The sequence below is a fragment of the Eucyclogobius newberryi genome, unplaced genomic scaffold (genome assembly GCF_026437365.1).
Source record: "Eucyclogobius newberryi isolate DKJ021-1_F unplaced genomic scaffold, fEucNew1.0.hap1 SCAF_7, whole genome shotgun sequence".
NCBI classification, from domain to species: Eukaryota; Metazoa; Chordata; class Actinopteri; order Gobiiformes; family Gobiidae; genus Eucyclogobius; species Eucyclogobius newberryi.
In genome coordinates, this window is record NW_027316389.1 from 17155180 (window position 1) to 17168676 (window position 13497).

Consider the following 13497-nt stretch of genomic DNA (forward strand, 5'->3'; position numbering starts at 1 on the left):
GGGTAAAAAGTTTTGGTTATTCCCACGTTGACTCTACAAGTGACAAAAGCTTTATGTTGACATTTTTGTTTCTTGCACAGCTCATTACAATTTAGTTTTTTCTAATGTTTGTAGTATACATGATGTTATAATCTGTTGAATATCAGATGCTGTTTATTATTTAACATGTTGTCCTTCAAATTACATTGTTATTTCCAGACAGTGGCTCTTCTTTGAATGAACAGTTTTCTCAAATACATTTTTACTGGACTGCTGGAGTACAACCTCTGGCTACTCTACCCTCTAGCCACAATTAGATTGCATTGACTAATCGTTAACTTTTCACACCACAACTTAAAGGCTACAACAATATAGAATAAAGGTTGAGTTGTGTTGAACAGTGGCTGGTCCTGGTAAGAGTGGGCTTTGCAGTTTACACAGAAAGCATCCTAATTCTTGCTGCCTCAAAGATCAAGGGGAAAAAAAGATCAAGGAGGAAAGGAAGTTTATTTCCCATTGGCTGTCTCCTCTCGGTGGGAGTTTTTGAGACCAGTGACCGCGGATGGAACGTGCAAAGTAAAATTATTGTAAGGACTTTGCTGCCATCTAGTGTTTCTATTGAACCAATCGTAAAATAAATGCTCTTTTTTGTGTTTCATGTTTACAATTGTTTAATATTTAGCAAAGTTTTGCATGTGAAATTGCAGAGTGAGAAGAGAATTTGAAATAAAGTAAAAGCGCAAGGACAATTTATAGGGACCAGTTTAAACATCCTTTTTGACCCCAAAAAAAAGTATTTTTTTTTTGTAGTCATTAAACCTGTCACAGTTGACGCCCATGTTCAATAAAAAAGTGATTTACAATAAAAAAAAGTGTCTACCCAGGGAAATGTAGCCATTTTCTAAGCAAATTCTACCATGTAAATATGCATGTGAAGGACGTTTTAGTGAACCTTTCATATTCCTTTTAAGACAATAGTAATCAGCTCTCCCCTATGAATGAAACGGTACAATACATTTTGGTTTTTTTAATATATATACACACAAAAACACCATTGAGGTTTATGTGCAAGATATAGAAAAAATATAAATCAGTGCCAAACACAATTGAAGCAACAGTGACAATTTTCATTTCATAATGTGCCAGTAACACTAACCAGTAAATCATACAGCATATAAAATATTTTACACAAAAGCTTTGGTTTTGTCCCTATATACATTTTGCATAACACAAATGAGAGTGTTTTTAAATATGAAAATAGCTAGATAATAAAAACGGTACAGACTATTGCACAAAAGCCAGCACAGCAATGTTCTGGAAAAAAAAACACCTCAGGGTTTTCTGCGCCTGCAAAAAGAAAACGAGTCAGGAAAATCTGCAAGTCATTTTCAGATAAACCGTAAAATAATAAACGTAATAATACTTTGCGATGACGTGATGTTCATATCCAGGGCCCATGTTAGATCCAACTCTCATCTCCATAGCCACAGAACACTAGAAAGGAAAAACGCAAAGATATAAGGAAATATGCATGCCTCAGCTTCGCAGTTTAGCTAATGTTATTTTCTGGCTCCTGTGATAATCTATGGTTTTACTCTTGTCTCAACATCAGTCCAGGATCCATCAGATTCTTTGTTCGGGGGAGCAGCTCCTTCAGCAGACTTTCTCTTTCGACTGGAAAAGTAAAAGAGGGAAAAAAGGTCAATAATTGTAACATGCATTTGCTAACGTGCTGTTCATAACAAAGGCGCACCCGGGCACTGTGGTGAGTTCCTGCCTCAGAGTCTCTATGTCCGTGAACTGAACGGCCTGTCCCCCTCCTCTTGTTTTCATCACCTCTCCCTGAGCAATAAAACATGACTTATTAGTTTCACACATGGTTGGATTGGCCTTTTATTCGTGTGCACAGACCTTGATGAGTTTGGTCTGGATTTCTCCGTCCGACGCCACTTCCTGGTGAGTGAGCACATAGCGGTCGCACTTGGCCAGGGCCTTTTCACTAGGCGTGGACACTTGGATGGCATTGGGGATCACGGGCTGCAAAACTGTGCCCAGATCCATGTTCGAAGAGGGCTTATGGTCCACCCACTTCTCTCCTCCGGCTGAGCGGGAGCGCCGGTGCAAAGGCCTCACCGGCGGGGCGGTCTGTTCAGGTCGAAACACACAAACACTTTAATAGAGCTGCCGTTAATACTCGACGGTGGCGGTTACATATGTGACGCACAGGCAGGGGCGCTGGGGAGGCAGATCTCTTGGCGGGTGTGCCTTTCTTGTCCTCTCTGGAGGGCCGCTTGGATGGGGTCTGTCGTGGTGGGGGTTCGGGCCGTCCGGGAGTCTTACTCTCTGTCACAATGGCCTTGAGCTGCTTCAGCTTCTCATCTTTGACCCACAGCTTGTTCTGCATTTCCAGCTGCATGGCATTAACGCGCCTAAACTGTAAACATGAACAGAATAACTCCATTAGGAAAAAAGTATATAGGGCTGGGCAATATGGTGTATACATCTCATCCTTGGGACAATCTGCTATCATGAGTTACAAATATTCAGTTGTGTTTTCTGAAGCTCTATGCTCAGACAATTATCCTCATCCACTGCTCCTACTGGTCAGAGTGAATGACTGGTAGATTTAACCAGGAGCGAGATGACTTAAGTTTTTTCGCGGTGAGTGTGTGTGTGTGAGTGTGTGAGTGTGTGAGTGAGTGAGTGAGTGAGAGTGTGTGTGCGTGCACACTGTGTATTGTACATACTGTCCCCCCTGTCTGTAAATGTCAAAGCGTCTTTGGGTCATTGAAAAGCGCTATATAAATAAAAGGTATTATTATTACCTCTTCAAGGCAATATAAAGTACATCAATTATGATCTGACACTAAGAAAATCTGAATATAAATGTTTGTCTCATCGTCCACTGCTGGAAGCAAATGTTTGATATAATTTTTCAGAAATCTGTTTAAGCTCAACTCACACACTCCTTCTCCCACTTGTGGTGCGTGTCGGACACAGCGCCCTGCATGCGCTGCTCAATGCGCCTCTTCTCGGTCAGCTCTCTGTTCAGCCGCTGCTCCCTGGTCTCCAGCTCCTGCTGCAGCGACCGCTTGTCAACTTCATAGACTTTAGTCGTTTTCTGAAGGATGTCAATCTGTGGAGACAACGAAGGGTTAATTCAGTTTCAAACACTTTGTAGAAGGCTGGTTGTCTGTTCTAGTAAAAAGCAGTGTTTTTAACTAGACTAGTCACAATAATTGGGGCTCAATATTGAGTGTACATTTGTGGGTTGTTGTTTTTTTTTTTTGCAGTAAAATTAGATTTGGGCTGAAGTAACCAAGACCAATTATTTCTAAGTAACTAAATACCGGTAAGTCCTTATGTGTTTTATTCAGCCATTTAATTCTTGCAGCTCATGTTTTTTTATTTGAATATCACACATTTAGAAAAAACATATCTGGGTTGGGTCAATAGTATAAAGTAGTTTCAATATTATAATTCATTGTAATATTTTTTGTGACAAGTCAAGAATTAGATTTTTAAATATAAAATTTGACATTTCACAATTAGAATTTTGTCAATGCTTAGAGTCTTACCTTGTGTTCTTGCGTCTTTGTCTTCTTCTCCAGGCGTTCCATCTCAGCCCTGTTTATCTCGATGATCCTGTCCTTCTCCAACAATTTGCCATTTTGTTCGTGGATGTAGTCGTCTTTGACAACAAAAGCATTTCCACAGTCCTGCAGCATGGACTTCATGATACTGGCTGAAATCACCCAGACAAACAAACAGTCAAACACGTTACACCCCACTGACAGCGTGTTGCCCGGCGCCCTGTAAAGACCTGCTTGGTGGAACTGGTCCATCATGTTCTGCCGGAGCCTCTGCCGGTTCTGCAGCGCTTCGACGAACCGAGGCAGAGTCGTGTCGTCGTGCGGGTCCGAGAGCACGCAGGTCGGTAGAGGGGGCAGGTTGTTGGCTACGCCCAGAACCGAGGACACGTCTGTGGATTAAAAACATGCTCAAAACACAGCACACTTGACGGCTCACTCCATAAACGGCACCGCGTCTACCTCTGAGGCCGTCGATTGGCCCGCCGCGCTCCTCCAGTCTGCGGGACAGCTCGTCCTTAAAGGCTGCGTTGCGGTGGCGTCGCCCGGGGGTGAAGCCACAGATGGCCCGGTCAATGGGTCGAGCCACTTCCACCTCCTGCGTCATTTCTGCAAACCGCATCACCAGCTGAAGACACGGGAAATGCATGTAATTTAAAATAACTTCACAGCAGACCAGCACTGTGCTTTCTAAACATTTATTATGCTAAAATGACTGAATAACGAATAAGAGGATGAAATAACATCCCTACACAATTAAATGGCATTGTAATTATTAAGCTTCCATTCCGAACAATGATGATATCCAGGCATTTTCATTAGGTTTAGGAGTTCTATTAAGCGTAGGATTTTTATTTATTTTTTATAGTAAGACCTGTATTTTAGTGTGGTACTTTAACAAGTTTCCACTGCACTTTGGCTTTTCAAGGTACGATAAATAACAAAATATTTAGGTTCAGGATTTCAGACTTTAAGGAATCCTAAACCTAACTAGGCAAAATAATTGAAACATGTGATGATGATGATCTCATACTCACAGATGCAGATGTCCTATAGGTCACTTTCAAAAGCTAGTCACGTGGACAATTAAGAAGTTTCGACTCCTATCCAGAACTAATTTTTCATCTAAATGGCACTGGCCTGAGATGCTAGAATTTATACTACACTGAGCTCAAAAGGTTCAAACTCCTCCCTTTAGGGCAGAACTTTTAACCTGAAACTGCTCTGCCTTCGTTTACCCTTTAGCCTCGTTATAAGGTTGTTCTAACCCTTTTGTGACTTTTGTGACCCGACTCTTTCAGTGTTAAGTACCCGATTACAATTGACTGTAATGTTAATCATGGCTATAACGGTCATGATTTAAATTTTCTACTGCGGATCACTTAGTATTTGCTTGAAAAAAAAAAAAAAAAAAAAAGATGAATCTGATCATTTATAATAGTGGCAAGAATAACTCGAGATATTTAGACAAAAATCTGCATTTTAACAGTTTATTTTACCAGCCCACATCCGAATTAAATACGATTGTCGTATTTAACGATTTAACCGTGATGTTTGGCCTCGTTAACAGTATTCAGACAATGTTTAAATTATTATTTATTTTTTACCATCGTTTCTTCATAGTCGTCAGCTTTTGGGTTGACGCAGACGACCATTTTGACCTTTCCCTCTCCATCAAAGTAGTTCTTGAACAGATGGGTAACTTTGGAGTCTCTGTAAGGAACCATCTACAAAAAAAAAAATAAAAAATTAAAAGTCACGAGATATCTGATCCATTCTGTTAAAAATCTATATTCAACCACTGCACATACTTTATTAGTGCCACAGAGCTGGTTTTCCCGTAGGACTTCAATACACGTCCTGAGTGTCAGCAGAGACTGATTAATGTTCCCTGTGAGAAGAGAAAACAGTTAGATCATATTTATGTGTGATGGAGTTTGTGTGATGTGAAACACTGACCTGCTTCTCTGATGCGTGTGCCCTCTGCCCCGGTCCTCATGGTGCGCTCGCTGCCCGCAAGATCCACCAAGCACAGCTGACTCAAAATCACCTGGTTCTTATCCTGAACAAAACACACATGAGATCAGTTACTAAAAGTATAATTTAGTACGTGTCCACACACACGCACAAACCTAAATTCACAAACTAGGGCAAAAATAAATGGTCAAATAAAAGGCATGCATAAACAAATAAAGAGTTTACTCAAATTAAATAAAAAAAGTTTTATTATTTTGCTGCATGCTGAAAACAGTAAGTTAGTTTATTTGGGGCATTTTATAGAAAAAACTACTGACAGTTTTAAACAGGGGGGAATTTTTTTAAATCCTGATTTAATCTCTATTTAAAAAGGGAGGCGCTTGGGGTTTAGCTTCAAGTTAGTGGCCTACACATAATCAAGTGTTTAGTGTACAAGTAACAAACAGCTATAATTGCAGCTTTACTACGAAGGAGATTTAATGAGAGTTCAAAATGAAGAGCTGACCTGCAGAATGTTGTCCCCATCTGCGTCCAGTGGACCCTGAGCCAGTTTAATGATGAACACACTGTGAGAGCGACTGGACTCGCGGTTCAGACGAGTGTTTGCCACTTTCCTCCTCTTCTGACCTATGACACATGACAGGTATGATGACATGTTAGTATTACAGCTACTGAGGATAATGGTCTGAATACCAATAAGTCTTTTATGCAGACTTTTCCCACAAGGCAGGAATTGGTGTCCCCCATAAGTCGAAACACAGCTCAAATCATCAGAATTTTAACATACATGCGATAATTGGTGAATTACACATGATAAATATCACAACTTTTTAATACATTTAACCACAGCATTTCTTAGGTAAATCACTACGTGCACAAACATAATAAATGAAATAAACCCATTTTATTTATCAAAACTGAAAATGCCAGGAGGTCACAAGTTTTATCACAACAAATGTTCTAATAGTTTGAATACAATTGCAAACAAAAAACTTAGATATTGCCAGTGGTCATAATTATACTCTTTTAATCACCAACTACAATTAATGTTGAACTAAGCGAGAGTGAACTGCTCAGAGAGAAGATTACACAAGGTCATGTCCTGGCCAGAGTCAACCTGATGGTCAACAATGCCAGGTCAGATCAATCAATCATCACCACAGCCTCTCCATACACTTTATTTATTATTTTAATGAATACAAGAGCTAAATACCTTTCCAGAACACCTGAAAGGCCTCCTCCGCTGACTTGACCTCAATCTCCATGCAACCAGCTACATACATGTTGTGATTGAAGTCTTCCCTCAGGAGCTTTGACTGCGGCGGTCTTGAAAGGAAAACGCATTTTAAAAAGGTTGCAATACAAAAGTAGTACAGTAACGCAGAAGGGTTTTGACAATGAAGACAAAATGCAAGTTAAACAAAAACGCAGAGGCAGTTATTGTTGTTGCCGAAGAGCCATGCAACAAGACACAGCCGGGAGAGGGAGAAGTCAATCTAAAAACCAAGATACAAAGTAAACGATAGTTCAGTCGTACATGAAAGGCTTTGTCAGTTATGAAGCAAATGCACACAAGGGTGGCGGGGATAAGTGTGGCTTATTTTGTTATGAGTTTAACACCGGGTCTGCAGACAACACACAGACTAAAGCGCATTAGAAGTGATGACCACTACTGTGCTACTGGTCACATACATGAAGTCAGTGTTCTGGTGCACAGGTGTGCCTCCAGCATTCCACCTGGGAAAATAAGAAGTCTGTGTGTCTTTCTCGCATGCTTATTCAGAGTCTATTGTTTCAGAACTGTATTTTAGAGACTTACTTTGGTTTGATCATGTCTTCGGGTGCCTCTTCCAGAAGATCGTAGATGTAGTTGTTGTAGATCTCGATGTAAGAGACAAAAACGCTGTAGGAGCTGTCTTCATCCACCGCTTCAGCTTTGTAGGCTTCCTCCAGCTTTATCATGTCCGCTATTTCAGGGTCAGTCTTCTGTCTACACACAAGCTCTTGTATTATTAATCAGTAAAGATTACACCAGATGATTCACTTTATGCACTGGCTAACCTGGAGGTTGAGGGTTTAGCTGTATTCAGGAAATTGTCCCGTCTTTGGCGCTCCAATAATGCATCCACTTCTGTTTGGACGTCCATGCCATTTTTCTCGTCACTTTTAAAAACCTTGAAAAAGAAAGGCTTTTAGCAGGGAAGATGTACAGTGTGACCAAAACCCTTTTCACCTTAACTCACATATCTTTTAGCCTGATATGGTCCAATACTATTAAAAATCATGTCGAGGGAGCGGGGAAGTAAGCCTCCTAGACCTGGGGAGCCAGTCATGGTAAAGGTTTTCCCACTGCCAGTGACACCGTATGTGAAGAGCAAACCTGCACAGAAGAGAATCGGGTCTTCAAAAATCCTACAATAATACATTTTATTTATATAGCACAATTCAGGGCATTCACAGGTGCTTTGCAAAATAAAAATAAATAAATGGAACCATAGAAACTGATCAAAACAGTTATTTAGATTGGATTGAAGCAGTTCAACAGATTATTAAAAGGTGGGGATAGTGATGCAGAATGCTCAGTCTTGAAGCTGTGGTTTCTCTTATCAGTACATACCATTTTTCCCACTCATGAGGTCCTCCACCAGAGGTTTGGCCACATACTCAAAAAGCTCTTTTTGAGATACAGACACTCCAAAAACCTTTTTAAAGGAATACTGGGTCTGAAAAACAAGTGAGATTTTAGAAGTCGATTATTCCGATCATTGCAGCCCTAATAAACCTCAAAAACACAGCCTACCTCTTTGTACTCTCCATTTCTGTTGACTTTAAATCCCTCAGGAGCGTGGAGCTGGATTGTGGAGCTGCTGATCACCTCAATGCAGCACTCCGGGTCCTCTGCACCCAAGGGTCGCACTCGGCAGTAAACCTGGGCCAAAAGCATTCCTTTACCTCTGCTCACATCACAAATTTTGTCCTCCTCGGTGAGAACAAACTCACCCCGACTGGATCTTTCTGAGTGTTGGATGCCTTTTTCGGAGGCCTTCTAGGCGTTCTTCCTTTTCTGAAGGCACGGCAAGGCAAGGCAAGTTTATTTGTAGAGCACATTTCATACACAAGGCAATTCAAAGAATACCAAAGATTCTTTGAGCACATCGCTACTAAGTATAGTATCAGAAGCTAACAAAGCATCAGCTGATTAACGTAAAACCATCTGTAAACTCAAGGCTTTGTCCAGTAGGCAATTGAAACACACTTCACAATCACAATTCGCCTATTCACTGAAAGAAAATAAAAATAATAAATATATATATATATATATATATATATATATATATATATATATATATATATATATATATATATATAAATAAAAGTCTTACATTTGTCGATTCATTGTAGCTTTCCGCTTTCACCGTCTTCGTCTTCCTCTGTTTGAAACTTCCGCTCCTCCTTCAAGCCGATTTCAAAACGGGAGCGCAATAATAGATCCGTGGCAACAACCAATGAGAGTCCAAAACAACTGATCACGTGTTTCCGTTTCCCAAACCACGGATTGGGAAACGGAAACACGTCATAGTGTCAACGTTTACATTTAATTTATTCAACTGGGATTATATCGTTAAAATGCATATGGATAACCTTAAAACAAATTATGTATTTGCTTATCCTGAATATAATAAACATTTTCTGAGGCAAATGTTTATTATATTCAGGAAAAAGTGTTTAATATAAAACTAGTGTAATCTGCCGTCCGTGGCAATTGTGGCAATCCGTGGCAATTGTGTCAGCCATCTTGTGATTGTAAAAGCAGCAAAATTCACATTATTTTACATCAATATGTAAAGTATTTGCCCTAAAAACTGAAGTCCTATATTTTATACAGAATTAAACTATGTTTGTATGTTGTGGTATGTCAATAAATCAAATGGACAGAGCAGAATTTTGAAAAATATTTATTGCTGGCATTGTAAATGATTTGAACTCACAAACTAGGGGTTTGATTCGGTGGTAATCGTAAAGTCTATAGTAGTAATTTAACATAAAACAATGATAGATTGATAATAGTAAAATATGAAAGTGAAATAGAGTTTTTTTTACGATTTCTTTTTTTTTTTTACACAATTATTTTTTTTGGACATCGAATCTAGTAAAAATATGAATTGTATATAAATAAGATTACATTTATTTGTACTTCGATGTAAAAAATACAATGTAAAAAAAATCTAATTCAATGAATTCTATGTAAAAAAATAAATAAAATCGTTATAACAACACAACATAACCTTCATACTTTCATCCATTGCCTAGAGTTCTTGAGTAGAATATTACAGTCAGAACATGGCTGCCTGGCTGGTACTATTCTAGATTTATTGTACACAGTTTGCCTGTAAACAGTAGGCGTGCCAGGCAGGATGACACACTCTGACCCCTGTCGGCCAAACTGCGTCACACTTGCAGCCACATTTGAGCTATGTAGCATTTGCGTTTGTTGTAGTTGACAGCGTGGTTAATAAATTGCCAAATACTTTGTGGTGGCGTCGTTGTGGTGGATATTTTGGAACAGAGAAAATGAAAGTACCAAAGTCTACGAAGACTCAAGGTAATCAAACAATCTCCAAGAAAATACGAGAGAAGAAAGAAGCGGGCACGTCTTCTTCTGCAGGCAAGACTGACAAATCGTGCAAATGAAATGTTTGGAGGTAATTTAGTGACATGCTGTTTGGTTTTACAGGAATTGTACCCAAGTCCTGTGCTGTCCAGAAAAGGGCTGGACATCATAGCATCCTGCATTACCTTTACAAGAACACCTTGGGACAAAACCTGCACTCCCAGCTCAGACAGGTGAGTGAAACGTGCTGGACATTAGACCTAAAAGGTGCAAAAAGTCTCTAATTTAGCTATATGATGATTATAATATTGTTGCGTAAATATCCTAAATAATATTGTGTACTAGACCAGACCAGGATTAAACCAAGGCTTAGAACAGGACAAAGACCAAAGTGTGAATGAACCCTGAAAGACCGAAGAAACTAGATAGACCATGATCCTTCAGTTAGATTTGTATTTATTTGCACACACATGGAACACATTACAAAAACGCCCAAAATACCCCCAGGCTTTATGAGCTTGCTTCCCCTAAAAACAGACATGAACAGGCAAGACAGATTGTTACAGTAGAAATGTATGTTTGATTAATATAAAACTATGTTAGAATACATGATGTGTGGATGGATTAAACTATAATAAGATGTCATCATGTGTGAAGCATTTACAAGAGCAAACTTTACTAAAAACACCAATGGATTTCATCATTTTTCAACAAACATGTTTGATATGATTTTCTAGGTCAGTTTTTGATCAACAATTGCTCCTAAAAACAACTTTGGCCACTTGGTGACTTTGGATACCATTAATAGAGAGATTTTTTTGAAATATTCAAATTATTAAACACACAATTAATGTTTATCAGAAAATATGATTTCTACAGGAAGTCTGACCACAATATTGCATCTAGGGCTGCAGGCTTTAATCAATTAATTGGTCGATGGTGTCTTAGTCAACCACACGTTCTATTAGACTAATTATTTGATGGGAAAGATTTATATAAACGGAGGAAAAGGCATTGACTGAATTAGCTGGACATTTGAGTATTAATTGTGATTTCCTTCTGCTTTTTTACATACGAATATACAATTTACAAATTCTCTACTTGTCTTGTCAGTGCCCTTTGGGTCAAATATATGGTATTTGTCACCAAGACCTGTTGTGGAAACTATTCTATAACAAATGACAGCAAAAATGAGGCGAAATATAACCAAGTTGTCTTGTTCAAAAGTGGTTCTTTATTTTAGCCGTACACAGCCAAAAAGCTCTCCCTGACATTTGCCTTTCTGTCCCTCCCTGATCTGACCAGAGCAAACATTGAGTTCAGCTTATTAAGGCATAGCAGGTGCCACGTATGCACAAAACCAGTCTTAACATATTGCAGAAAAACACACTCAATGTTCTACCGCATGCGAGACATCTTTGGATCCGCAGCTGTCAGTCTGTGTTCCCAGGGATGTCTGCATACAGAGCCATAATAAAAGTGACCCGGTTGTTACACATATGTTGACCTAAGTTTTATGGCATAAACATTACATTTTTACACCACAGACCCCTCTTTGTCAACTAATCAATGAACAGGGCAATATTTTAGTCACTCAAACTTTTCTTTTGTTGATTACAGCCTTAATTACACCCCTATATTGGTCATGTCATCAATCTTTGCAATTAAAACGTCTTGTCTCTTTGTCAGTGTCTTCAGGAGCCTTTCGTGCGCTCGCTCTCATCCTATCACTACCATGGGGCTGAAAGCCCGTTCGACCGCAGAATCACCTTTTTGGAGTGGCACCCGACGCACCCCTCCACGCTGGCTGTGGGATCCAAGGGCGGAGACCTTTTCCTGTGGGACTATGAAGACGGCGCCAGAAAGAGTTTTATCCAAGGGGTCAGTCTTCTGCTTTTGCCTTTACTTGAATGTGAATCACAAGTGGTGGTGCAAATCATAACACACACTGCCAGATTTGAAGAACAATTTTACATTCATCTTGACTAAAATAATTGTGACGGCCATAAAAGCATCTCCTGTGCGGAACAGAGACCTTGGCAAGTCCAAGTCTGTGCCCATCAAGATCAAGGGTATTTTTGTATTTACAGTTGTGGTCAAAAGTTTACATACACTTGTAAAGAACATAATGTCATGGCTCTCTAAACTCAGATTTTTCTCTGATAGACTGATTGGAACATATACTTCTTTGTCTTCTTTGTACCGTGGGTTCTCTCCGGGTTCTCCGGCTTCCTCCCACCGTCCAAAGACATGCATGTGTTAGGTAAAATTAGCAACTCTAAATTGGCCCTAGTGAATGAATGTGAGAGTGAATGGTTGTCTGTAATGTCTATGTGTTGGCCCTGCAACGAGTTGGCTACTGTCCAGGGTGTACCCCGCCTAAGGCCCGAAGTCACTGGGATAGGCTCCAGTCACCCGCGACCCCGAAAGGGAACAAGCGGTAGAAAATGAATGAATGAATTATGGGCGAACAGAAAAAGTGACCAAATCTGCTGGGTCAAAAATATACATACAGCAACATGAATTTGTAATTTTGGTGACTTAGAAAGTTTTGTCAATGAAATGAGCTTCATAGCATCTTAACGTCTTGTGAGTGATTATGAGTGACTACAGATGGTGACTTCTCTGAGCTCATTTAAATTGGGCTCATTGGATACAAACGCACATAAACGCTACAATGGAAAGTCAAAGTTCAGCACGGATCTGAAAAAGCTTGAACATGTCAGGAAAGTCACTTGGAGCCATTTCAAATCAGCTGCAGGTCCAAGAGCAACAGTGCAAACAATTGTTTGTAAGTATAAAGTCCATGGCACTGTTTTGTCATTGCCACGATCAGTAAGAAAATGCAAGCTATCACTTGCTGCTGAGAGAAAATTGGTTAGGAGGGTGGAGAGTTAACCGAGAACCACCAACAAGCAGATCTACCAAGAATTAGAAGCTGCTGGAACACAGGTGTCAGTGTCCATGTCCACAGTCAAGCGTGTTTTGCATCACCATGGACTGAGAGGCTGCCGTGCAAGAAGGAAGCCCTTGCCTTGCAGATCACATGGACAAAGATAAGACCATCCGGAGCAAAGTTGAGCTGTTTGGCCACAATGCCCAGCAATATGTTTGGAGGAAAAAAGGTGAGGCCTTTAACCCCAAGAACACCATGCCTACCGCCAAACACTGAGGTGGTGGTATTATGCTGTGGGGCTGTTTTGCTGGCAATGGGACTGGTGCTTTACAGAGAGTAAATGGGATCGGGAAGGTGGATTACCTTCAAATTCTTCCCAAAAAAACTAAAATCATCAGCCCGAAGGTTGGGTCTTGGGCGCAGTTGGGTGTTTCAACAGGACA

At 40.0% G+C, this 13497-nt stretch overlaps 2 protein-coding genes and 1 non-coding gene across 4 annotated transcripts in view; 1 reads left to right on the forward strand and 2 right to left on the reverse strand.

Moving 5' to 3' along the window:
• Positions 1-1328: 1328 nt before the first annotated feature.
• kif23 (kinesin family member 23) lies at positions 1329-8994 on the reverse strand. 2 transcript variants are annotated; one of them, XM_072435530.1, is made up of 22 exons: positions 8930-8994; positions 8547-8610; positions 8347-8475; positions 8164-8269; positions 7790-7926; positions 7608-7720; positions 7366-7536; positions 7239-7283; positions 6760-6872; positions 6052-6173; positions 5529-5631; positions 5381-5460; positions 5177-5296; positions 4032-4197; positions 3803-3961; positions 3558-3724; positions 2942-3115; positions 2204-2413; positions 1891-2124; positions 1733-1821; positions 1575-1653; positions 1329-1473 (listed from the first exon to the last, which is right to left on the reverse strand). In XM_072435530.1, exons 1-22 carry the CDS (start codon positions 8941-8943, stop codon positions 1345-1347), a joined length of 2724 nt encoding a protein of 907 aa, XP_072291631.1. In that variant the 5' UTR covers positions 8944-8994; the 3' UTR covers positions 1329-1344. The 2 variants fall into 2 exon arrangements, with proteins under 2 accessions (XP_072291631.1, XP_072291632.1); XM_072435531.1 differs by lacking the exon at positions 7239-7283.
• Positions 6616-6709, reverse strand: LOC140349857 (Z30 small nucleolar RNA). The gene has a single exon (XR_011924768.1). It is a non-coding gene; the product is annotated as a Z30 small nucleolar RNA (small nucleolar RNA).
• A 1268-nt stretch (positions 8995-10262) lies between the features above and the next one.
• LOC140349361 (DNA damage-binding protein 2-like) overlaps positions 10263-13497 on the forward strand; it is a 13428-nt gene continuing 10193 nt past the window's right edge. The window contains exons 1-2 of the mRNA XM_072435664.1: positions 10263-10391; positions 11848-12039. Coding sequence (XP_072291765.1) covers positions 10263-10391; positions 11848-12039 — 321 coding nt within the window. The remainder of the gene's footprint in view (positions 10392-11847; positions 12040-13497) is intronic.